This window comes from Dermacentor andersoni, chromosome 1, assembly GCF_023375885.2.
Source record: "Dermacentor andersoni chromosome 1, qqDerAnde1_hic_scaffold, whole genome shotgun sequence".
Taxonomy (NCBI): Eukaryota; Metazoa; Arthropoda; class Arachnida; order Ixodida; family Ixodidae; genus Dermacentor; species Dermacentor andersoni.
In genome coordinates, this window is record NC_092814.1 from 285,394,129 (window position 1) to 285,420,934 (window position 26,806).

The 26,806-nt window shown below is 48.4% G+C and overlaps 1 protein-coding gene across 1 annotated transcript; it reads left to right on the plus strand.

The window, feature by feature from the left end:
- The first annotated feature begins 763 nt into the window (after nt 1-763).
- LOC129380929 (uncharacterized) lies at nt 764-26,179 on the plus strand. The gene is made up of 5 exons (XM_072285933.1): nt 764-1,001; nt 6,074-6,520; nt 21,942-22,206; nt 22,315-22,875; nt 24,804-26,179. The coding sequence occupies exons 1-4, from the start codon at nt 981-983 to the stop codon at nt 22,833-22,835; spliced, it is 1,254 nt and encodes a 417-aa protein (XP_072142034.1). The 5' UTR covers nt 764-980; the 3' UTR covers nt 22,836-22,875; nt 24,804-26,179.
- The last annotated feature ends 627 nt before the right edge of the window (nt 26,180-26,806 follow it).

Consider the following 26,806-nt stretch of genomic DNA (forward strand, 5'->3'; position numbering starts at 1 on the left):
TAATTAGTGTACTCTCGAGCTACGAATGGAATCGCAAATTGGAAATGTATTAAAAGTGTAATCGAGAGCACCTTCAAGGTGATGAGGTTTTGTAAAAAATAAATAAAAACAGATATATATATATATATATATATATATATATATATATATATATATATATATATATATTGGAGTGAGATGTTATGGATACTTGGAGAAGCAGAGTGTACCGCTCATGCAAGAAGAAGACGGTTGAGAAGCACGAGGCTTTTGCGCTGTTTCCTGCCTTTGCCGTTTCGCCGACTACGACAGTGTCGGTTTAATAAAAGTGGATTCCAAGCGCCCCCATTACAATATATACATGCGTCGTTTGTTTTTAGTGTGAACTGGCAGCCATTCCTCCTAGTTTCACTCGGAACCGGAAAAAAAGAAAAACTAGATAAATTCGGATAGGAGGAAAGCAACAGACTGGGTTACAGCCACAGGAGCATTTGTGAAGCCCCCTGTATCTTTTTGGGTGAGACTAAAAGAATTGCATGCTAAAATTCTTCTTAATATTTATTATGCTCGCATAACTTTTTCCACTAATACTTAGATATTTGATCATTCATATATGTAGTAGTAGGCACTTTAAATCCCATTTACTATATACTTATTTCATTTGTCCTATACCTTACGCAAAAAAGATTGATAAAAGTATTTTTCACCGCTCATGGCTGATCCCCCAGAATGGGCTGCACCATTTCGCCCGGGAACAAGGAACAAAGGATGGTTGCATGTCTCAGAGCGCAGAAGAAGAAGAGGAGGAAGAGAGGTCGAGCTCGCAGGCCGCCGGCGGCGCAGGCCGCACCGAGGCCGCAGTGATGACGTCGGGCTAGCCACCGAAATTAATCGTCAAACCATGATCCGTCCCCTTACCACGCCGCGCCAGCCTCAAGATTGACGGCTCCATCTTGTCTGCAGCACGGCTCAGCGGCTGAGCTGGTCACGGGAACGCACCCATGGCGGATGGTCAACGAAGGGTGAGCGAGCGCATGCAAATTCTGCGACGCCCGATATGTATGTACGTAGACGACGAGCTACGCGTTTTCAAACCAGAAATATGTGGCGTCTCTTGCGTCCATGAGCAGAACAACAACAACAATATATATATATATATATATAAGCTTTTTCTAGCTGTTGCTCGTCGAGCCACGTCGATACATGGCCGAAATAATCTGCGGCTTAGCTTGTTTTCCTGTATGACGGTAAAAAAAAAAACGCTTAGGATCTATTAATTCGCGCGCCTGCCAGAACCAGTAAATTTGCGGTAGGCAGCGGTAGCCAGTTATATGTATGACATCATGACCTGGAGCAGGTCTACAGGTACACGAACTCGGCTGCGTCATGCATGCCAACTTATAGCGGTGGACACAGTCATCTTCAGCCGCATTGCGCCGGTTCACCAATAACAGGAATATCTTACGCGCGGAGAATGGAAAGCAATTTTTTTTATAATGAGCGTTTCAGTCAAGACTTTGAAGTATAATTCTTGAAAATGGTGCAGCAAAGATCACTTTTTCTTTGCTTTACTTCGCCTAACATTTTTTCACAACATCGGATATCAGCAGTTTGCGCGATGATTCTTAATTGCCTTTTTAACAACGTGATGTACCTACTTATATATGTACATGCGGCATGGTCACAGGGTATATACTGGGTTTTGCAAAGTGGAACCCAGAATTGCTGCGGAAAGAGGAGACCTGGTCAGCAAAGAGGCTCCAGGTCTCCTTCTTTCCAGGTCTACTTTTCCCGCAACACCTCTGCGCTCCACAAAAGTAGTTATCTCAAACCAAGTAGCCCACCAGCTTACGATTCTAACATACTGGATGTACCACGTAACTTGTGCCAAAACTTAAAAATATGCAGGTGCTATACGTAGCTGGACAGAACCAAGGTAATGTTTGCCGTCGCTTGGAACAAGTGAGACTATTTTTTTATTTCGCCTGAAAACATAATTAGTTATTATCGACTGCTCAAATATTATACTCAGAGAAAAAGTGCACTAAAAAATTCAGTGCCGAGCGACTAGTCGCGCGGTACTATCTTGTATTTCGCGAGCTTTCTTGCAGGCTTGAAAAAAAAAAAACTTCTATGTAGCACGAATTAAGCTGCAGAAAGCTGGATCGGGAATTTTTCCAGATGGTCTACAATTTTCTCATTTACACTTTTGCTCTGAATATAATATTCGAGCAGTTAAAAATTAATGATAACTAATTATGTAATTAGGCGAAATACAGAGAAATGATCTGACTTGCTCGATGCAAGCGACGGCAAACAGCATTTCCTTTGTCCTGTCCAGCTACGTATAATTTGCATATTTCTAAATTTTGGCCGAACTTACTTGGGACACATGGCACAGCATGTATACGCATCTTTTAGCCCCTGCAGTTTCGAAAGGACGTTTGAATTAATGTTTTCCCAGAACGCCTTCCCCGCACAAAAAAAAAAAAAAAAAAAAATTCTTTTTTTTTTCTGGAAGCAGAGGGCAAATCGCACATGCCTCATCTAGGCGTAATCTCATGGCCACCGCGCCGCCGTTCCAGTAGTCAATTTTAAGAAACCATCGATTGGTTCAGAAATGATACTAACAGCGCAGTCGCAATTGCCAGAAGTGTCCCTCGCTCTCCACGGAGGGCGACCAACGTCTTGACTCGGCGTCGTTACGAATAGCGTTTCCATCTTTTCTCTTGTTGCCGTGTCTCGATGATTGTAAAGCAGTTAAGTACTATGTTGCGCGACTCCGGAGACATTTGAAACCATGGTCAAAGCGTTGAAGGTCAATTATACCGTGAAATACGGCAAAAGTGTCATACACATGACCTCCAGACGAAATAGCGTTGTTGTAATTTGGGTATATACATAAAGAGAGAGCAAGAAACGTTTATTGTACGAAACAGTGTCCCGAGCGAAGACGGGTATCACCCTAAGGTGGGAAGGCTCCTTAGTCCAGGAACCCTCTGGCTTCGGCTGCCCTCTTGGCCCTGGCGACGAGTTGTCGTTGGTCTTCCAGGTCCCCGAGGGTTAGCTTGGCCTCCCACGTTTCGAATAGGTCGTTTGCTTCTATTGCTCGTTTTGCGTGCGTCTCTGGTTGCATTTCGCTGCCTTCCTGCCACGGGCATTCCAGGAGCAAGTGTGCCAGAGTGTCGGGTACGTTGCAGAGTGGGCAGAGGTATCCGTAGAGCGTCGGGTAGAGGCGATGCATTATCATTCCGTGCGTGTACGTATTACTTTGCAGGCGTCTGAGGATCAGGCTTTCTTCTCTGTCGAGTTTAGGGTGCGGTGGAGGGTACAATCGACGCTCGAGCCTGTAATGTTGCAATATGGCCGAATAGTTGGTGGGTACGGCCTCCGTCTCTTCTGTCGCGGGTCCGAGAGCGCGTGGGGAGAGGGGAGCCCGGCTGACGTACTCGCGGGCAGCGGCGTGGGCCGCTTCGTTCCCCTCTAGTCCCTCGTGTCCGCGTACCCACGTTACGGAGGTGTACGGGAGCGGAGTGCTTCGTCTTTTTAGTATCTTGAGTGCATCGGCCGAGATGCGGCCCCTCAAGAAGTTTCTGCAGGCGGCCTGAGAGTCGGTGAATATAACCGCTGAGTCTGTGCATGTAGTGGTGGCGAGAGCGATTGCCGCTTCTTCAGCCGTTTCCGGGTTGCGTGCCTTGATGGTTGCCGATGCTAGCTCGGAGCCTTGGGAGTCTACGACGCTGAGAGCGTACGCGTTTCGATGCGGATACTTGGACGCGTTGGTGTAGCGGGCATTCGGGTCATGCTTGAAACTTCCTTTGATGGCGTTGGCTCTAGCCTGTCTTCTACTCTTCTGATATATGGGATGCATGTTGCGCGGGACACGTGCTATGCAAATGCACTCTCGCACGTCCGGTGGTATTCGCTCTTTCTTGTCCGTGTCTGCGACATACGTCTCGCTGTAGTTCAGTTGCCGCAGTACTGATCTCCCTGTGGGCGTGAGCTTGAGTCGTTCTACCTGGCTGTTCTTGTGCGCTTCGGCGAGCTCTTGCCACGTGTTGTGGACGCCCATCTTAAGGAGACGTGATGTAGAGGCCATGGCGGGGAGTCCCAGGGCGACTTTGATTGCCTTCCTTATCATGATGTTGAGCTTTTCTATTTCACCGTTCTTTAAAGCCAGGTACGGCGTGTCGTATGTGATGCGGCTGGTGAGCAGTGCTTGTATTATGCTTAGAGTGTCTTGCTCCTTGAGCCCGCTTCTTTGGCTTGAGATCCTCTTGACAAGGTGCGTGAGTTGCGAAAGGGTGCGTTCTAGTCTCGGTATACGCTTGCAGCTCCCGATCCGTCTTTGTGGATGTGGAGTCCAAGTATTCGCATGGTGTCGACTTTCGGGATTGTTGTCCCGTTGAGTGTGATGGTAGGGTCGGGCTCTTCGTAGTTGGGTGGTCGGCCTCTCGTTCTTGCTTTCAGGACGAGGTGCTCAGACTTCTCTGGGGCGCAGCGGAGACCGCAGTTTCGGAGATAGCTTTCGATGGTGTCGACGGCTTCTTGTAAGCTACTTTCTTTCCTTCCAACGTTCGTAGCTCTGGTCCAGAGCGTGACGTCATCAGCATACATCGCGTGACGCAGATCTGGTATGGTCTCGAGGAGTGGGGGTAGCTTGATCATAGCTACGTTAAAGAGTAGCCGTAAAATGACCGACCCTTGCGGGGTGCCTCTGTTTGGAAGTAGGGAGCTTTCACTGCGGATGTTGCAGATTCCGGCAGTTGCCGTGCGGTCCATCAGAAAGTTTCTGACGTATGCGTAGGTCCTAGCGCCGCAGCCGGTGTCTTCAAGATTGGTGAGGATCGCGTCGTGGCTAACGTTATCAAAGGCTCCCTTGACGTCTACTGCCACTATGGAGTATGTGCTTCGATTGTTTAGGTGATCTAGAAAGCCTTCTTTTAGTTGTAAGATATATAATAAAAAAAAAAAACACCATCAGAAACCGTCGACCATGACTGCCAATGTGAGTGAATGGCCGAACGCTGCTCACTTCATTAATGAAACGATGCCCTAGAAGGCGCATATTTGTTGCAGTGAGAATATTTAGGTAGCGTTTATTTCATTGCGCGATTCCGTTGAGAAGACAGCCGCTAAGCAGCACACCTGTAGCGGTAGTATAGGTGGCTATGCATATAAGCCGGTTCGTCATATACAGGGTGTGGCACGTAACTTGGACCAGGGACTTAAATAAATTGATTAACCGCAACTGAATGAAACGAACGAAATATGGTTTGCCGTCATGTGGCGCTTCTTAGGGTATTTTTTATGTTGCGCTTAATTAGTTAAATAAGATCAATTATGCATTTAAAAAAATATTCCCTTTACGACCAATTGCGTTTAGTTACGTTGTAGAGGGCATTCGAAAACGACCGATCCAATTTTTTGCGGCGACGTACATGCTGCGTGGCGATTTTTTCTAGCATTTAAAGAAAGCCCGCGAAATATGAAACAAAACCATGTGACTACGCTCATGCGCTACCGTATTGCAGCGCTCCATGGCTATCATAGCACATCATGGCATGTCCTCCTTGGCTCCACCAGCTGCAGCGGCTAAATATCAACTTTATTTCATATGTCCACACGACGGTCTTCTAGGCATGTGTCCTTCTCGGATTCAAAATTTTAGTATTTGTGCCGTGACATATTAGATATGGACATTAAGTTATTGGGACCAAGCTGGCGTAGATATTTTGAATATTTGTTGTTAAGCGGGAAGGCAGTGTTCTTCCGGGGCTCTCTTTCGTCCTGCATGTGATTGTGTCACTTGGCAACCACATGAGACGTATTCCACGTACACGTGTTCGCGAGTGCATTTCGCATCGCGCGAGTGACGTGCAACCCTGCGCGATGCTTCGCAGTTGACACGCGTACAGTGCGGCGGACAGCGCGCGTTCTGACGTCAGAATGCAAGCAGTGGTATAAGGTCTACTGCACTGGCTGTTTGTGCTACAAATTCGGCAAGGCATCGAGTATGAAGTTTATCGCGCAGCGTTGGCAATCGCTTCAGTCGAGTGGTTGAAAATCTGCTCTCTGGCGCGCTCACCGACAGTTTGCGACTCAGAGGGCTGCCTACGAGGCCAACCTCGTGCCGTACCCGAGGCCCCCTGGTCAGCCGCCCCCGATTCCGATGCACAACTCCGAGTCTGCGCTCTCGCTGACCGTCAGCCGGCCTCTGCCGCCGCACTTGCAGCAGCGCCGCGGCACCGTCTGTACCAGCGAGGTGGTGCGCGTCGAGTCGAACACCATGATGCCTGGCCATGGGCATCCGCCCATGGCGGGGCACCCCATGACGGGGCCCCCCATGACGGGGCCGCCCATGACGGGGCCGCCCATGACGGGGCCGCCCATGACGGGGCCGCCCATGACGGGGCCGCCCATGACGGGGCCGCCCATGACGGGGCCGCCCATGACTGGGCCGCCCATGACGGGACCCCACATGCGACGCTCCTACATGGTCACCTCGTTCGCCGAACCACCCAGCACTATCGCCGCTCCGGTGAGAGAACTGTCATATTTCGATCAATCTGTTCCGGGCTTCACGCTGCAAGACATCGCGGCCGCCGCTCATCAGAACGCGCAGAGTCAACGCGAACTGCTGTGATCTGTTCATTTCGAAGAGTGCCCATAGCATTAACGACAGTCACGTGATTATGATATGATTCATCCAAGGAAGTTGCCGCAGCACAATATTTGTAAAGCATGTGCATTCATTTCTTTTCCTGCTACACCATATAGAAGTCATAGCAAGAGCGCGTAAAAGTGGACATGTCATCAGCAATTCTCAGCGTGCGAAGATTTACCGACAGGAATTTATTTTTTTCAACATCTTTTTAAGGAAGCGGGAATGTCATTTTGATGGAGTGCCCATATTCCACTGTCCCTATTAAGGCACAGCGAAGACCACCCCACTAACTGCTCGAGTTAGTTACTCCAACTATATATTCTAACTGCTCGAGTAATGCGAGGCTGAGTGCAGTCCGCGCACAACCAAAAAAAAAAATAATAATAATACTGTTTCAGTTCGCGTTCGGGTACCGCGCGATCCGATTTCGGTCCGGTTCAGTACCGGTTTGGATAAATAAAAATTTGTAATGGTTCGCGAACCGGTTCAGCACAGCACAGTAAACTTTATCCTGCTTTATGCTGAAAGGCTGCATAGTGCTCTACTTGTCCGCATGGCGCATGTGCAGGCTTTGACAAGAGGTGGATGAAATGGGCTTTCTGACGCACGAGAGACAGAACTGAATGTTATGTTTTTTACATAAATACCAATGCATTTTATTTTGTACAGCCACAGCAGCCATGTACATAAAGATGGTCATCTCATGCAATGTCGCAAGAGACCGCGGCACGCAGTGCGGTGCCTAGACGCGTCCGCCCTTCTTCCCGCGTTTCCTTTTTGTTGAAAACCCGGAAGCGGAGCCGAAGTAGTGAACGTCTGCTTGCAAAAACAACTAAAAAGAATGCGGGGGCGCGCTCGTGTCCACGCTCGTTTGTGACTTCGTTTCCAGGCCATAATAGTTAACAGCTCCCGGCCGAAGAATTTGCGTGTGCTTGCTTCTTTTCAAGAGGCAAGTTTCTCGAGTATCAGAGCTTGTCCAGCAGATTCTAGGTGGTACAGCATCTGCACCGGTCTCCGCAACGTGGCGCCACTAGAAGCGCGCACTTTGCATGAGCGAACTGTGCCGTCTCCCGTGCAGTGGGGGCACGTTAAAGGTCCCCTGCATGGTGGTCAAAATTAATCTACAGTCCCCCACTACGGCGTGCCTCATGATTAGGTCATGGTTTTGGCACGTACGTAAAACCTCAGAATTAAATTTTTTAACTTTGCCGTCGCTGCCCGGTAATACTCCTGTGACTTGTCCCATCTTCCACAATTGTCTTGGTGAGTTTAATTCTTTTATCAGTACGATGTCTCCAAGCTTCACTGATTCTGAGTGTCTAGCTTCATTTGTGAGCTGGACGAAGTTCGTGAATATACTCTTTTCGCCACCGGTTCCAGAGATTGTTTAACGCTTGTTCTCTGTGTTACTATCTTCATTTAAGTGACGACGCTGCCTCTTTTGATGCTGTGCTCGACGCCTCTGGAGAAAGCATAGTCAATCTTTGGCCTATGAGGAAATGACTTGGCGTAAGCGGAGTTGGTTCAGAGGTTTCTGCATACACAAATGTTATCGGTCGTGCATTTATAATCACTTCAACTTGATTGAAGGTGGTCAAGAGTTTTTCATAGTTTAAAGAAATGATTTCCTAGTGTTTTCTTCAATGTAGACTTCACTGATCTAATGAGTCGTTTCCAAAATTCTCCCCACTAAAGAACTTGTTCGGTGATAATTTTCCAAATAAACCTGCGACTTCAAAAATACGATTGTACTTCCTGTGATTTCATTAACTCATAAGGTCTGAATCTCCCTTAAGGCTTTTCTAAATATCTTCGCGTTGTCGGAATATACAATCTTACAGATGCCTCGTCGTGCCGCAAATCGTTTAAATGTAGGAATTTGTCGTAAGTAAGGCTTGTGACAAGCTTCAGATGAAGCGCTCTGACGACTGCATATGTGAAGATGAGCACGTTACACTTTTTTGCTGGTTCTCCGTTATCTTTGTATGGAAGCTGTCCGGCAAAATCGAGACCACTGACTTCGAAAGGTGGAGAGAGCTGAACCCGGTCTGCTGTTAAAGGCGCGAAGGGCTCTGAGCACTGCTTGCAGGAATATCGCCGGCAGAATGTGCATTCGTCCATTACTTTCTTTACAACCTGCCTGGCTCTCAATATCCAGAAGCTTTTTTTCAGTTCAGTCAAAAGAAAAATGAGGCCAGCGGGTAAAAGTCGTCGGTATTCGTTCTTGACCAACAACTTTGTGAATGTGTCTGAAGGAGAAAGCAGACTGAGGTGCTTGGGACTTTCAAGGAGGTTGCTGAACTGAAGTTGACCTTCCAAGCAAAGAAGCCCTAATTCGTCGTGATAGGGACTTAACCGCTGGAGTGCACCGTCTACTCTGTTGACATCAGGCCCAAATACCTTATCTTGTGTTCAACGTATCCAATAAATTTCAGCCTCTTGTACTTCAGTTGCGTCTAGAGGTCCTTTCTTTCTGGAGTCTGTGTATCGGCAATTCCTAGCCAATTGCATTATCCACGCAATTATACGCATCAGTCGCTTATAAGCGCTGTAGTTGTCGATGTTTGCAATCGTAAGTACTGGTGGAACAGCTGTTTTAAAACACGTAGTTTCTTCTTCTAGGGCGACTGTATCCCGAATTGCTGCTGCTCAACCCGTAGTTTTTTCTATGTCGACTCCTTCCTCGGTGTAGCAGGGCTCGTCGCATGTTGTCGCAGTGTCGAGAAAGCTTTGCCCCACAGTAAATTCTCTAGGCATTAAATCAGCTGGATTTTGATCACCCAGACAATGTCTCCACATGTTCAAAGTAGTTAGGGAGAGCGTCTCTGCAACTCGGTTGGCTACGAACTTGTTCCAGCGTTCTGTTGAGCGGCGTAGCCATTGAATCACGATCATAGAGTCTGTTCACGTAACTGTTTCAACGGCCGCTAGGTTTACGGCACGTTTCGCTGTTGCAGTAAGTCGAGCTGCAACGAGGGCTCTCATGAGCACTGATCGTGGCACAGTCATCTTTTGTAGAGGTGCCACTCTCGACTTGGCCAGCAGTAGTTGAATTGTTGTGGCTCCCTTGAAGGGTATCGTGTCTGAAGGCAAAGCACGGCGCCGTACGCAACAGGGCTAGCGCCGAGAAAGGTGTGGATGGTAACCCGCTAATTCTTGTCCAGAAGGAATTGAACAGAATGTCTCTTAACTTACAGCCGATAGACAGTTGCAAGGGCTTTAGTCCATGCTGTCCACTCTAGAAGAAGAGACTCAGAAAGTGGGCCATCCCAGGTGTATTTCTGTAACCACAGCCTTTGTATAAATAACTTGACTACCAGAACGAACGGCGCTAAAAATCAAAAAGAATCGTACATGAGTGAGGCGAAGCTTAAGATCGGTCTTTTCGTAACATTTTGTTCACTTAAATATTCAAATATCTTCGTTAGTGATGGCTTTAAGATGTCTTTGTCAGTATCCCAAACAAGACCAAGAATATTCTTTTCGTTTTCTACATCGAACTGTATCTTTAAGCCTTTACTATTGTAAAGGTTTCGTAAGTGTCTATCATGTCATCCACTTTGTTAGGTGCATCATTGCCTCTTTGAAGATACTGAAGGAACCGCTAACGACTTACTGCGCTTCTTCTTTGTTCTATGCTCCGATGACCAAGTCATCAACGTAGTTTCAATAGTTTCAATCAACGTAGTTTTTCAATAGTTTGGCATTAAAAGGGAACCTGTCTTCTACCATTTGAAAGTGGTGTCGCAGAGTTGCAGCAAGGAGAAAGGGACTACTGCAGGCACCGAAAGGAACCTTTGTCATGCGCAATTCTTCAAGATTGCAAGAGCAACCATCTCGAGATTTGGAAACATTTCAGCACCTCGGAAATATTTTCGCAGTACGAGTCACGCTGCATAGTCAATACGACTCAAACCAAAAGCAATGAAACGTGTCTGTATCGTATTCGGCCAGTGACACTTGAAGAATGATTTCTTCTATGTCGGCGAAAATTCCAATCTTGAAGCAGCGAAAGTTCAGCAGTAAGTCCAGGATGTTGAGGTTTAAATGATCAAACATCAAATCATCGATGGCAGTACCAGAGACACCAGGGCCCTGCTCGGACTCGACCTCGAGAAAGCGTTTGACAACGTTCTCCACGAATACATTCTGGCCTCCGTGGCAGACCTCAAGCTGGGCCCCAGACTATATAACTACGTCCGTTCGTTCCTGACGGGGAGGAAAGCGAGGCTGCGGATCGGCGACTTTGTCTCCGACGAGGTGCTCCTGGGCCCACGGGGCACGCCGCAAGGCTCGGTCATTTCGCCTGCTCTCTTCAACATCTGCATGATCGGCCTCTCGAGGAATCTGGCCCAAGTTGAAGGAATCAAACACACCATCTACGCAGACGACATCACCATCTGGCGCACCGGCGGTAGCGAAGGGCAAGTGGAAAGCGCCATGCAAGAGGCGGTAGACGTCACGGAGCAGTACCTGCTACCCACCGGACTCAGATGTTCCCCGACCAAATCTGAGCTTCTCCTTTATAGAAAAGAAAAAGGCCGCAGACCCAAGGGCTGGAAACCGGTCTCGGAAAGTGACATTCACCTGTTCACTCGGAGCGGTGACCCGATACCCAGGGTCGACACCATCAGAGTCCTGGGTATGTTCAAAGAATCGCGCGGCGGCAACGGCACTGCGTTACGCAAGATAATTGCGAAAACCGACAATGCTTTTCGCCTCGTCCGAAGGGTCACGAACAGACATCGTGGCCTCAAGGAGGACAACCTGCTTCGGCTCATCAACGCCTTTGTGCTGTGTCACTTCACCTACACGGTGGCCATGCACAACTGGTTCAGAGCCGAGCGGGAAAAGCTTAATGCCCTCATTAGAAAATTCTTCAAGAGAGCCCTCGGGCTGCCCGTCAGAACGCATACAGAGGACCTCCTTCGGCTCGGCATACACAACACCATGGAGGAGATGGCCGAGGCTCAGGAACGGGCCCAGCTAACTCGGCTGTCCACCACGCCAGCCGGCAGGCGTATCCTCGAGGAGATCGGACTCGCACCAACCAAGAACTTGGCTGAAGACACCCAAATCCCCAGAGAAATAGGGGAGAAGATCGTGGTCGCCCCTTTGCCCCGCAACGTTCATCCCGTTCACAACGCAGGTCGTCGCAAGGCAAGAGCATTTGATATACTAAAGCAAATAAACAAGGACAAAATCGCAGCAAGCTTCGTGGACGCAGCTGCATACCGAGACGGCAAGGCTTTTGCGGTTTCCGTCATTGACACGCTGGGCAAAGTCATCAACTGTGCTTCCGTCCGGACGACGAACCCAGAGGTGGCCGAGCAAGTGGCCATTGCACTCGCCATGCAAGACGGTCGGAGAGACAGGGTGTATAGCGATTCGAAAGCCGCCATCAGGGCATTCCAGAAAGGCCGGGTAGCCCGGCAGGTAGTTCAAATTCTGAAAGGCGCCAAACAGGGCAACACCTCCATGCACTCGATCGTTTGGTTCCCTGCACACGTCGGGGCGATTGAGGGGGTTCCTCTGAACCTCAACGAGTCTGCCCACGAGGCTGCGCGTGGCTTTACCGACCGCGCTGCCCTCGGATCGGGCGACTCTCTCCCCGGATACAGAGACGCTCCTCTCACACACAACGAAATCACGAAATTCTTTTACTTAGAGAGAAGGGTTTTCCCCCCGCCTCACTCCAAGCTAAGCAGGCCGCAGGCGGTCACACTAAGACTTCTGCGAACGAACTCGTACCCAAATCCGGCGTCCCTTAATAGCATATATCCAGAGATTTATCCGAATTGTTCTTGCGTGGCCTGTGGTACGTGATGTAGCTACTTTGCTCATATGCTCTGGGAGTGCGGGTCGCTGGGCCCGAAGTTCACCAAGGAAGAGTGGGACGCGCTCCTGCGAAGGACGCGCTCCTGCTCTTTGAGGACCAAATCCTGGCCGTCCAGCGCGCCCGCGATTGGGCCGGCAGACTAGATCTGTCAGTCCCGTCGTGGGATTAGGCGGGTGCGCGTTTTATCGCGCTTTGCTGGACCAAATAAAAGTTTATTCAGTTTCTCACTCACTCACTCACTCACTCACTGTCCACAAGACGCCGTTAAGTGAAGGTGAGTCCGAAGCACGAGAAGAGGCGTCGAATACCACCCGTACTTTCGTCGTACCCCTGTCGCGTCTCACTACAGCTCGATGTGGCAGGTAGAGCGTGGTATGTTCGCTTGTACTGTCCGTTGTAACCTTCTCAGCGAAGTCATTGTTGTAGCAGCTCCTAATCGCAGCGTCATATTCCTTCTGAAACTCTGGTTCTCGACGTAACCTTCTCTGTAGAGCTTCGAGCCTCTTTAAAGCGACATCTTGGGTGTCTTTAAGCTCGGAATAATTGCAGCGCCAAGGCAGTTCAACTTGATAGCTCCAATTGTTTCTAAAGGTTGATTCCACGAAGTCTTTCAGGACATATTCGTCATCTTTTGAAAGTATCTCTTCGTTGGCCAGTCCCAAATGTTCTTTCCAGAAAGACCTCAGTTGCTGGGAAACGTTGGCTTCCGTTAGGCATTGTTAAGAATGGCCGTACGGGGTGGCAACGTGCCAGCTTTCAGCCCGCTGCACGTGTTCCAAGCCCACCAGTCGGGGCGCCTTCCGAGAACTGCGGACGGCCGGCAGCCACGTGGCGCGTGATCAACTCCGGAAATTGGTACTTGGCCGAGCCACCCGGGACAAAGCAGTTCTACGAAGCCCTCTGACGTCGGCACTGAAAGCTGGGCGGTACCGAGAACTGCGGATGACCGGCAGCCACGTGGCGCGCGACCAACTCAGGAATGTGGTACTTGGCCGCACCACCCGAGACGGAGCACAGTTCTACGAAGCCCTCGGTCGTCGACTCCGGAGCCTTTGTGTGTATGGGTTCGCACCTGTGTGTTTGCGTGTGTTTGGGCGTAAACGATAGTGCGGGGCGACGGCAAGTTTACAATGCTTGGACGAACCTTCCCGACCATTCCTGCTCCGTCCCCGCCGAACGATGACGTCGAACTATGACGTCAAGCGGAGAGCTTATAAGCAGCGTTTGCCGGCTGCTAGTGAGTGCTCGAGTCGTGCTCGTTGTCGGGAGCTGAGTGCTCTGTCATACTAGAAATGTACTAGTGAGCTGTGTGCTCGTAAACTGTTTGCTGTATGTTAGTTTTGCGGGCTCCATATGGGAGTCGCGCTAGTCGGCCAATGTATGTCCTGTTCAAAATGTAAATCCTGCAATTAAATCCTGCTCGCCTAGCCCTGTCGTCCCAAGTTCATCTCTACGACTACGACCGCTCCCAAATCCTACAGCATGTGTTGAAGTTCCTTACGGTTTCCGGTTTGTTGAACTTCGATAGACTTTTGGTATCCCCATTAAGTGTCCACCCTATTGCCACGTGTGTTTATTTCGGATTGTAGCGACGCGACCGGCGTCGCTGCGACGCAAGCGGCGTCTTTTGGCGCGTTTCGATCATGGACGCGAAACGTATAAATACCGGAGCACCGCTTGCGCTGGCTCAGTCCGACGAACGCCCTAGGCTCGCTTGCTGCTTTCGCCGTCACCGAGTTGTTCGCTTGATTTAGGGCACAAGTTCGCCCATTAAACTCTCTTTAAGTCTACCGCCGACGCAGTGTCCCTTTCTGTCTGCCTGCATGCCGGGCAGCTCACCGTCACCTACGTGACACTATGATAGCTTCGATGGCGGTCGAGGAGTCGCCCAGTCGATGAACTTTCTGCTGACGAGCGGCCAGTAACAGTCTGCTCCTAGAAGCACGCTTATTCCAGGCTCAGGCGAGACCTGAAATCCGGTGACGTCAGCCAAGCGCAAGTCCTTGCTTTTCACCTTTTCAAGTACATTTGCCTCTGTCAATGCTGACAAGTCGTTGCATATTTCTGGCACTTCTATAGCCTCTATTTCAAGTGAGCTTGAGTCGTACTTACTATGCAGCGTGACTCGTTCTCCGAAAATATTTCCGAGGTGCTATGGTGAGCTGCTCTTCAGCTAACACAGTGGCTTTCAGCTTCCTAGACAACTTTTCCGTGATGAAGCTGTGTTGACTACCATCATCAATCAACATCCTTGCGAGGCGTTTGCTTCCGTGCCCTGAGCCTAAACTTGTGCGGTCTGCAGAAGAACTGTGTACTTAAGCGAGTCTGTTGACAAGCTGGAAACAGTTGTCTGCATTTCTGTGTTCTGCTTCCATCTTGGGTCGCACATCGATGTGATATGTCGCCTCTTACATTTCGAAAAGCTTAATCACTTGCAGCTTCTGCCTTCCTTCGCTCTGTGAAATTGTATAAGGCAGCGGAAGCAGCATCCGAATTTGCGTAGTTTCTATATTTACTCGTCTATTAGTTCAGCTGGGCAGACATTCACCGAATGATCTCTGTCGCTGCATAGTATACAACTCTTTGGAATAAGTTTCACCGGTTACATAAGATGCGGAACCTTGCAAATGCTAATTGGATTGTCCTTTTGCGGTTAAGGCTTGTCATCTCTTGTCAAAAGTCATCACTATAGTTGGTTCCCGGCTTCTTACTACAAGGCTCGAAAAGTCTAGAAGAACAGACATTTCATCTAGTCTGTCACTAGAAACGCTTGTATTTGCCGAAGACAAGATGCGCTGAGTGTAACGGAGCACCATTTCTTGCGGAAGATTTTGTATTATAGCAGTTTTCAGAAGCACTCCACATCCTTTTTCTTTGACGCCAAGGTTATGAAGGGATCTGACGCGAGTCTGCACTTCTTCATGCAACGTTTCAAGCCCTTCGAAATCTTTGCAGCAAGTAATGTCTGCCTCTCGGAATAATCCAGCTCAAGGACTAGAATTAGGTTATCTGCAACATGAAATTTTTACAAATTCTGTAACACTTAAAAAGAAAGGCGGTCCTGTATTCTTCCTTCGCGAGACTAGCAGTCCTCGAGCAAATCTGCGTACGTTGCATGCACGTGTGCTATGTACTTAGGCGTGCAAATACATGTATTTCATCTATGTCTCGCCCTCTTTCCCTGTATACATACATTCGTTTGCAGATTCGCTACAACTTTATAATTTTACAGTGGTGCTCCTCGTGCTCGTTTGCTATCGTGATTCTCGTTCTGCCTTACAAAGCGTGTCATAAAAATGCACAATGTCGCATCATAATCAGGAGCACCCCTTGCAGGCCATTCAGACAGTGGTTAAAAAATTACGGTGGTACAAATTACGGCACCTTATGTTCATCAATTCGAGTGTTGTCCATATTGGCAGCCTGCAAATAAAGGGCAATTTGTGCACTCGATATGCGCACTTGACAGAGTTTCATTGTTAGCATTTTTGTCATTGGTATTAGATGGCCCATGGGCATTCGAGCAGTTGGAAGCCCGTGGTAGCCTTTATATGTATCCAAACGATGAACATTTTAAATAAAGCAAGTTCGTGTGAGAACCACACGAACAGTTATTTCAACTTCGCAAGCTCGATTAAAATGGAACTGTTTCTGAAAAAGATCTCACATAGGGCTGTGACGTCGTTCATGATACAATGGCTACTTAGCCACGCTGGGATTGAGGGAAACGAGACGGCAGATGCCATCGCCAGCTCTTTTCTTCCATACCTCCCTCTCTGGTGGCGTGAACCAGCAACTCCACCAAGAACAAGTTTCAAGGCCGCAGCACACTCTGAAGTCTGCGATGCTATACGTCACCACCCGGAGGCGGTCGAGAGAACCCGTCTCTCCCTGGCCGTCACGCTCGGCTGGTACGCGAGCACATTACTCCAGCGAAGCCATGGCTCGTCAAACGCCGCGGGCAGTCGCATTTGTCCAGCATATACCGGGAATTGATACCCAGCCAGGCTTTCAGGGTGAGGCTGTCCCCGCCGACGCAATATTGGTTCGCATCTCCGCCGTGCTGCCTTGGAGCGTGCACGAAAGCCGTCGTGATTTTGTCGGAATCGGCCACATTAAACCGGGCAAAGTGAGTCAGAAGTGGAAATATGGTAAAAGGAAGCGTTCGCTTTATTAATATATTCGCAAAAAAAAGTTTTAACATAAAATGAAGCACTTAGCACCGACGAAGGTAAATTAAGCACACAGGAAGGGTCAGGAGCCCCTATCGAATACATGTGAACGGAGGAATTGTTTGTCTCGGCAGCAGCTGCACCAACACTGAATAGGTTTATTGTGTAAAAGTGAAGGTCAAACTCTACCGACCACACGGAATACATACGTAACCCCCCCCCCCCCCCCACACACACACACACACGCACACAGGCGCGCTCGCGCAAGCACATACAAAAACACGCACACACTTTCCGCTGTACGTTGCGAATTTTTTGCGGGAAATCTTCAGCGAAAGTTTGTTTACATCGAGTAATGCAAATAGCATGAATGTGCTTCTTGATGCAAGATTACTGCGATTGTCAATTAATGTAGTTCCTCCTGCACGGCGCTAAATCACCGGCGTGCGTGATTCGCCGCCACCCCGCGACGTCACAGCGGCACTGTGGACACTGGAGAACAAAGACAACTCAATCGGTGGATGGGAGAGAAAGGCAGGAGCAGCTCATAAAATGGGACATATATGCTAGTCCCACCACACCGGAAGAGCACCGCTTGCAGGGCAGGTTGTGAAGACGGGCGCAGACAAACACTTTGCAAACACCGCACTTCACATATTACATACAAGAGAGACATAGAAGACGCCACATGAGGTATGTGGCGTCTTGTCAGGAATGCTCACGTGTTGTGGGAGTGGCGGGGGAGCCGCCAAGCGATAAAGGACAGCAAGGCCTACCTTCCCGACAGGACAACTCGCTGGAGGAGTGACTGACGAACTGCTCACCGAATACAAGAATGAAGAGACCGGAAGACCGGACAAGGTTTCTTTTTTAAATTAATTTTGGCTCCCTCTCGCCACCCGCCGCCTTTCATCACATTTGCCACCGTCACCAATGGAACGGCCTCGTGCGCCATTGTGAGCAGCCCGCATTCGTATCCTCTTTCCTTTCATTATTTGAGCTAGATAATGCCGTGTACGGATTGCAAACCACTCGAGTGTGTCACTTGAGACTATTAATAGTAAATATTACAGCTCTGTTAATTAACCACATTAGGCATAAATTACTCTTTATGTAGAGGCAATCAAGCTGGACATCCGAAATGTAAACACAGTGCCTCTCATATATATCGCTCTAATTAAAAATAATACTAGAAGATATTACTGACAGCATAGACTCCTTGCTTTTGCCGCCTTTCTTATTTTTATTATTATTATTTTTTTTTTACTTCAAACGTTCCTGACAGCTGTGTTCCGCCTTTAGAGGTGGATTTTTGGAAAAGGCGAAAATTATTTGCAAGAGATATCGCAGTTTCCAGGTGCCTAATTAAAAACATTCGCTGCCTAACTTTTTAAAATAATTCACTTTATTGGAGATTTCCCAATGGCGAAATTAATGCGGAACCGTAGTGAAGTCATGCCTTCTGCGCAGAACCCCTAACTAAATGCGTTCGTCCTTAAAATGTGTCACGAAATCTAACAGTTCACCAAAAGCGTTCCTATAGCAGTTCTGTATATAGACATGGACGAAGAGCTACTTCAAATGTAGCTGTACTAACTGATTCATTCATTCATTATAGCAGGCATATAAGGACGATATTTTACTGCACGAAACGTCAGTGCGCGCTCTGTAGCAGATTTTGGGGACGGACACATCGAAAGATGGTGCTAGTTCTAAAAATGTCTGCTATGCATACATGACCCCACTACTTGTCAGATAGAATTTCGCAACATTCTCACGTGTAACCTAAAGTGAACAATCTAATATTTCACTGAGCGCTTACTGACGCTGACGGGAAAGTTATCTCGTGCATCGTCGATGCGCGGCGCCTTCAACACTAACGGCACCCATCAAGCCAGCGTTGTGAAATGCCTGGCAGCTGCCAGGGCACTGTTTCTTCTGCCCAGCAGAAGTTGCCTCGTGTACTTCGTCGCTCCATCATGTGGCACCCGCGTATAGTTAGAACACCGTCCGAGAAGTTCATGCGCAATGATAAACCTTGGTAATGCTGTCAATGCACGGCCATTTGGGCGAAACTGCCAATTTTTTTTTTTACATTATTGGCGAGCCTCCGCAATAGCGGACACAATCAGTTTAGTGCATACCTTAAGCAGTACAGTAGAATCTCGGTAAACGGAAATCGCTTAAACAGAATTGCCGGTAAACGGAAGAACAGCCTCTGAATTGGTTGGTTTTGTACTGATATGATGGAAAAAAAAAATCTCTCGTTAATCGAAACCGAAATTTTCGTAACTCTCGGTAAATGGAACTACAGAAGCAAGCTCTAAAGTATCTTTATTTGTTTCAGGAAAAAGAAACGTTTTTGCGACACCTGTCTTTTAGCAGAAAGCCATCCTTAAAAAAACGATGGCAAAGACTCAAGCAAGCCAACGTTTATTATAGATAAGATACTCAGTGTTTAGTGACAAGATACTTAGCATGTCCAGTCCTAGAACTTCGCGGCACCGCCACTCGCTCCATAGACAGCCGAAATGAGAACAATCAGAATATCGGGCTCTTGCAACGCCTCCCCCCCCCCACCCCCAGTAATGAACGCCCCCCCTCCCCAGTGCCCCCGGGGGGAGGGGTTCTACTCCGGTGGCCCGTGCGTATGGCGCGGCCCCGCGGGCCTTATCTGGAAAGCGACCTGCGATGGGGACAGAGTGCGCCGAGTGCGGATAGCTTGGTGTGCGCTGTATTCTGGCCGCTTAGTTCGTGTTGAAGCGACAGGCAGCACAAAGGTCAATTCGCTCGCTGCTGCTGCCGTGCTTTCTCAATGCAGCGTTTTGACAGCGAGTGTGCGCGCTCATCGAGTGAGATGTGTTCAAGTTGGCTTGTGCGCGCGTGACACCATGCTTGTAAATTTAGTTAGTAAGTTAATGTTTACAAGTTTATACGGCCGATAAAGCTATTATCCTTGCTTCGTATAGCTGTCTACTAATTTGCTATCGCAATCGATGCTTCGCCTTTCGGGCGAAACTGCGACTTTCTTTTTCTTTACCTTACATCTTGCTTCATGTGAACCAAAGCGTTACGAACAAACAAGATTGGCCCATTTTCTAACTCTTAACTGCCGTTCTATATAGTACAATACCACGTATTGATGTAATGAGTGTAAGTCATCGACATCTTGTCGTCAGTATACCGCTTAAGTATAGGCCTACTAACACGATTGCGTGTCGGTGAATGTGATAGAACGTGACTATGTGCAAGAATACGTTTGAGATGACGTGAGTGTGAACACGAGTAAACACCAGTAAGTGGACGTGAGTATGAGCATGAGTAGTGTCGATGAGTATAAGTGGATGTGACCGTTAACGCCTGTGTGGATGAATCCTAGTAAGTAAATGCCGGTGACTGTGAATGAATGCGTCTGAATGGGTGGATATGAAAGTGAGTGACTGGCTTTGAGCATGAGTACGTGTGAGTGCGAAGGTGAATGAGTGCCGGTGAGTTCTGGTGGACGTGTTTATGGAGTTTATGGACGTCAGTGAATGCCGGTGAGTCTTAGTAGGTGTGAGTGTGAAATTGAGGGAGTGCGAAGGCTGAAAAAAAAGAAGAAAATTCAGTTAGAAGAAAATTAAACGTTAGTTTTTAAGGCTCTAGGCCGTGCTCAGGTATGGTATTTCAGTTTTTGGTTCCTGCTCACAAATGAAAGTAGATCGAGTGGATAAGCTATTGCATAGGATGGCTGCGAGCATACTGTATGGCACCGCTTATGATTGTTCAGACAATGACGTAAGAAGTAATATTGCAGGTGTTGAGTCCTTTTCGGATCTGTTTGTACAAGTGATACTACTACGTCATATTTTCTCAAATCGCCACAATATAATACAGAGTAAACCTAAAACGGTAAGAAAAACATGCCTTTATCAGTTACCGCGTATATATACGAACTATGGTAAAAAGCGCCGAGAATATTACGTTCCTTTATATTTTAACCAGTTGCCGAAAGAAATAATTCAACAGCATTCCCAAAAAGAAGCCAAACAACAAATTAAATCATGGTTACTTCATCGTCAAAATACTTGACAGGTAGTGTGCGCTTATGTTTTTTTAAACAGTTCCTATCATTATTTGCACTATTGTCTTGTAAACAAAAAGGTTGTGATCTTTTTTATATATGTATTTCTTTACCTTTACTTTAGAGGGAAATTTTATTTTTCAAATTAGTTTTTTTTATCACGCTACTAATACAGTAAAATATTCCTGTTCAGTGTTCTCTTCAAGCTGTTGCGATACGTAACATATACGTCGTACTTCTTTTGCTAGCAGCGAGCTAGCACCTCATGTCTGCCGTGACCCGTCCACAAGCGACTTGCGCTTATGCGGCCACGATATGTGTAATAAGTTGTGAGCTGCTGAAATAAAGATGTATGTATGTATGTATGTATGTATGTATGTATGTATGTATGTATGTATGTATGTATGTATGTATGTATGTATGTATGTATGTATGTATGCATGTATGCATGTATGCATGTATGCATATATGCATGTATGTATGTATGTATGTATGTATGTAAAATAACGGTAAGTGAGCGGTGCCAACGTATGGCACCCGGCGACCACGCGCCACGATTACCTCGGTTCCCTCCGCACTCGCCGTATAGTTGTTTATTATGTAAAACGCATATCGAAGTGTTTACATCTTTCACAAAGCACAAACGCATTTGGCATAAATTTCCAAATTCACGCCGTAAACGTACTGTTATGATTGAACTGTCCGGTGTGAGAAGCATTCAAACGGGCTTCCCCACGTCAACATAATTGCCCTCTTCTCCGAAACGGCGTCACCCTTTTCTACGAGCTGACACAAAATGATAGAAGAAGAAACCGACGGTCAGGACGACGTCGCTCTTTTCGCCGAGCTGACACCAAGGTTGGGCAGAGGGAAAGACAGGCTCCGGAAGAAGACGGCGACGACCCCAGGACCGCCAGAGGTTATTTGAGGCCGTGCTGGCCCACGTGTTAATAAGAACCGCTCGAGACTCAGATGAGAGTCATATTCATGTATCAATGAAGTGAATACAATCTTTTCGACTGTTTTCATCGTCACGATGCCCGGCTTCGCCGTCGTTTCCTGATTCTTGCGGTGAAGACCCACCTAACCCGGTCGAGATGGTATCAGTGCGCATAGTTAGCACATAACTTCACTGCTCACGTAAGCACTTACTAAGATGTCACATTCAAGGTATACGTCCGATTAATAATTTCTCATGTTTAAATTCATTCATTAATTCAGGGAAATTTCGGACCTTGTCCCCAATACGGTCGTCCGTACAGTCCTCCCCCCTCGCCACCTCCGGGAGCGCGGCGCTCGGCGAACGGCCAGCGGTCGCCGGTTCGCAGACCCCGGCGCGCCTACGACGAGGATGACTACGATGGCGGGCGCAGGAACGGCGGGTGCGACGACGACGACGATGACGACTTGGAGTACGCCGAGCGCAGCCGCAGGCAACTCTCCCTTGCGCGGAGATCCCGCTCGCAGAAGGATGCGGTAGGGCCAGGTTAGTGTGCTTTATGAATTGTGTCAACGCTATCGGGATTCACTGTATTTTTTTCCCTTTTTCTTACATACGGGTGAGCGTTTTGTGTCGTACCTGCTACGCGTGCAGCCAAGTCGACGATGAGCCGGTCGGGCAGCCGTCTACGGATACTGCGAATCGAGCGCGAAATCAGCGACACCGGCTCAACGCGGCGGGGCGCCTCCTCTACGGCGACCAGCCGGCAAGACGACGCGGAGGCGGCCGGCAGCTGTGTGTGTATCTGCGGTACGTCGCGCACTCCGCCGCGCACTCCGTCGCGGGGTCGCTTGTCGGGCATCTACATCAAGCCGAGGCGTGAGCCGGAGGCCGAGGAGCTGTATGTCATCAAGAGGATCAGAGACAAGAAGAGGAGGAGGAAGAAGAAGCAGCCGCCGCCACCCGCTGCCCCACCGCAGCAACGGGGCCTCGTGGGCTACATCTGCAACCTGGTGGGCCTCGCGAACGAAGAAGCGCCGCCCCCGCAGGTCGCCGCCACGGAGTCGGACGACGAGGAGGAGTACGAGCTGAGGAGGCTCGACCGCGCCGAGTTGGAGAGGCTGTGTCGCCAGATGGGCGTCACGAAGGGCGCCGACGAGCCGGAGAAGAAATGACCGGCCGCACTTGGGCGACCACAGGCGGGACAAATTCATGGCAAGTATACTTCCCACGCATTTTCGGCGTGGCATTGCGCCGCCATTTTGCTCCCTGAAGCAACCACACTGCTGTGGCCGGAACGCGTGCCACGGGGCGTTCGCCAAGCAGAACACGGCATCGCGCGGCGTAAAACGGAGGAATGATGCCGCCGGCAGCAGCGTTTGCCGAATGCTCGTCGGAAATGCGTGCGTGCCGCTTTAGGGTTTCACCCAATGCATCTACAAATGAAACACAGCTTGTGCCTATAAACATGTACGGGGAAAGAAACAGGTGGAAGGAACGAGTGAGCGCTTGTACAAGTGTAAAGAAGACCACCGGAAATTGCATGTGATGCAGCCACGCGAGTGCACAGCGCTTTTTTCTAGCGGGAGGGCAAACTAGAGTGACTGTATATGGTTCCCGAGATGACTGCCCAAAGGAAGCCATATGCAGTAACTCTCGGGCAGACTAATTCTTGCGGCGCTCCCACCCCCTCCCCGTTTGGTTTCTTCCGGGCGTGTTATTGTCCACCCCATCACATTTCGTGGAAATTCCACGAGAAATGAGAAGCCGTACTATAAGAGAATATTTTTTTATTTATTCAATAACCGCTATTCACACTTCTACATTGTAGTGTACATCGGCTGTGGTGCAATGTACATTTTGTCCGTAGCTTAACAGAGTCTGGGCGCGTGCTAGTTTGTACGACACCTTCATAGTGAAATAGTACTAGAAAAACACGGACGGCAGAAGAACACAACGACGACGTCCTTGTGTTCCTCTGTCGTCCGTGTTTTTCGAGCACTGTTTCACGATGAAGGTCCGTAGCCTACGTTGAACAACCTGCGACCATGCCCCAGGCAGTATGATACAGGTTTGTGCAAGGAAACAGTATTCATGACTTTCTCTTTTGCCAACCCCGTTGGCCAAAATGTACAAGGTGTTAATTGTAACTCACCAATAAATGTGCAGCCTTCTTTTTAGATCTTAACATAAAACAATGACATTCGAGAGTTATATCTTATCAAATGGCAAACAACCTCCACCAAAATCTTGCATTGTGCTTTTCAAGTCAGAAGGCATTAAAACTAAGTAGGCTAACAAACATGTATAATTGGAGTAAAAGTTCTAGTGCTTTCACGTCCATGTACTCAGCTATTTAAAAAGTCTTTATTATTTTGAACAATGCTTAATTATCGAAGCATAGCTTGTAGACAGCGCTATGCCCTGCTCAACAAAAAGAAAAAGTAACCATTGAATGCGCTCTGGGGATACGGAACTCGCGACTGCGCAATCAATTTGTGCCGCCCCCATCACCACCTCTAAGCACACCGGGAGGTGGGGGGGGGGGGGGGAGGGATGGCCCCACTGTGCCCTATGCGCACGCCTATGATTGCAGCAATGCATACTAAGCCGACTACAAATGTTTGTGGAGCACGGATAGCGAAAAATATATTTGCTATCACAAGCCACATCAATTCTGCGAGCTAATCACGTGCAGTTTCTTAGCGCTGAGCTTCCTCACGACTTCGCCAAAATGCAGGAATTTAGATGAGCAGTGTGATCACTGTATACACTGCAACTTTCGATTCGGGGACTGATCCGTAGGCTGAGTTGAAATTTCGTTTCTCCTTGGATACGATGCTCCGAAAGCTTTTACTGTTGTTTGGGGTATTATATATTTGGGGTATATATATTTGGGATTACCCTTCGGATATCGGCAACAATGGCTGTGTTCGGGTAATTTGTAACCTTTACTTCAGTGTAGGTCTTGTACCCTTTTCAAGCACTGAAATAAACCTGTTGAAGCAAAGAGCGGGGAGGGGGGAGGAGGTCATTTGTGAAACTGTTTGCACATCGTCACACATGTACTGTGAAAACGACTGATTATCACCCCGCTGCACATATATAACGTTGAGGTACTTCAATTCCATTTTATTTTGCAGGTTACAACTTGAGATGCTGGGCACAAGGCCCATGGCTCCAAAGCTATGTGAATGACGGAAACAGTACATGGAAGGCGCCAAATACGCTGGTTACCCAATTAACAGTCAAAGAAAGGCAGCTCTAACTTTATTAAAAAAAAAAAAAACACTTGGCCGACTCCAGTGACTGATTCTCTCGACTCAGTTATTGTGAACAGCATTTACAAGGCTCACGCTGCCATATGCTGCTGCCTTTTCGGCCTTGGTCAGTGGCACTCGTACTTGCAAAGGGGGGTGGGCCAAGGCTGCTGCTGTTGTAGAAAATGCTCAGCAACTATACCGGAATTAATCGAAGAGCTATAAAAAGGCAAAGCGTGATGGCGTATACTGCACTGACAGCGAGAGCCGGCATGGAGATCAAAGCCCTTTCCTTCCTACAGCGCTTCATTCTGCGCAGCCCGGTGAACTTGCTCAGCCGAAGACGGGCATGTGTAGCCCATGTCTATAACTTAGTTGCAACCGTTGGTCGCCATGAAGCGCGGACGTGGAGCGGCAAGAGTGCTCGGCTTGAAGCCGCTGAACGCTGGCTCTTAAACGGGGACCTGAATGCAAGTTCGCGATCTTTATTGCCTGCCCCTCCAACCCTTTCAATCCAAACTTTTTGCCACGCGGTATTTATAGAAGAAAATAAAATGTGGCGGCAAGCCCGCTCCTACTTAAAGCAATAACGGGCGTAAAACCAATAAAAATAAACGAAAACGGATGTAAAACTACCCAAAGCGCAAGATTCATGGAAAAAGGACAATGTAAAAAAGAATATGTGGGCACAGCAACCCGTGGCATCCTAAGGGTCTTGTCATCGAGCACAAAGTACTCGCGCAGAGCGTTTATTAACGCGAAACGTGATGATGAGTAATGGATGGCATGAGTGATGGATGACAGGAAGTGCAGACGCCCAGTCCGTGAAAGCCTCCGCAAGGAAGACCAGGTACCGTGAAGTCAGTAAGAGCGGGACCGGGTAAAGCGGGAGCTTGAAATACCTCAAAAGATCTAAAAAGTACTGACAAAGGCCGAGCGATGACTGCATGCGCGGTCCAGCACAAGACGCCGACCGAGCAATCATCGCAGGGGAAGCAACGAGCACGCAATCACTGCACCGGTAAAGCGGAACCAAGACGGTCGGAAATAGAAACATAGAAGATGCGGGGGAAAGGAATAGGTTAGGTAAGAGGTGTGCTCAACTGGTCATGGGCTATAGCGGAGCAAAAGCTGTAACCTGATACATAAAATAGAGTTGTGATACGGACAGGTGTGGCGGAAAGTAACGAGAAAAGAGGATACGCCAATACGAAAGTGAACATAAATAACAAAAACGAGAAAAATAAAAATAAATCAAAGGGAAAGCAAAAAAAAAGTAGGAATCACCACGATGAAGATAACAAAAGAAGAAAGAAAGGAAAGAAAAGAGGAGGGAGAAAAAAAAGGAAACACATACGTGAAACAAAAGAAGGAAAAAAAACAAGAACAGAAGACCCTCGCGCCGCCCTAGAAACACAGCGCGCTGTGAATGCCAAGCTAAGTCGGCGTGAAAGTGATAGGTGAATGATGCAGGGTTACCTAATGGACGTGTCGTTGCCCAATACTGGGCTGAGTGAGCCACAACACAGCCAGTCGTGTGCCACGGGCTTAACCCGTGCCAAAATAGGCACTTAAATAACACGCCAGCATACAACCGCGTCTCCGCGCGCACCACCCACTCATACGCCAAGGAGGCGCAAGTTGAACTGTCCTCAGTGACAAGGAAGAAGTGTCAAAGAGTGAGACGCCTGGATCAATAAAAACAAAGGGCGCATTTGATACATCGGCAGGACGATGTCAACAAGGCATCAGCAACGCCCACCCCATCAAAATATGGCCGCTGCGGCGGGGAATCGAACCTGCCGCCTTGTACATAGCAGCATAACGCCACAGTCATTGCGCCACCGCATCGGATAGATTTCAAGTAGACGCATTTCCCGAAACTA

Coding starts and splice junctions, on each gene's coding strand:
- LOC129380929 (XM_072285933.1), top strand. CDS start 981: ATGGCGGATGGTCAACGAAGG. Junction 1,002..6,073: donor TGGCGGATGGTCAACGAAGG/GTGAGCGAGCGC, acceptor GCTCACCGACAG/TTTGCGACTCAGAGGGCTGC. Junction 6,521..21,941: donor CCAGCACTATCGCCGCTCCG/GTGAGAGAACTG, acceptor TCATTAATTCAG/GGAAATTTCGGACCTTGTCC.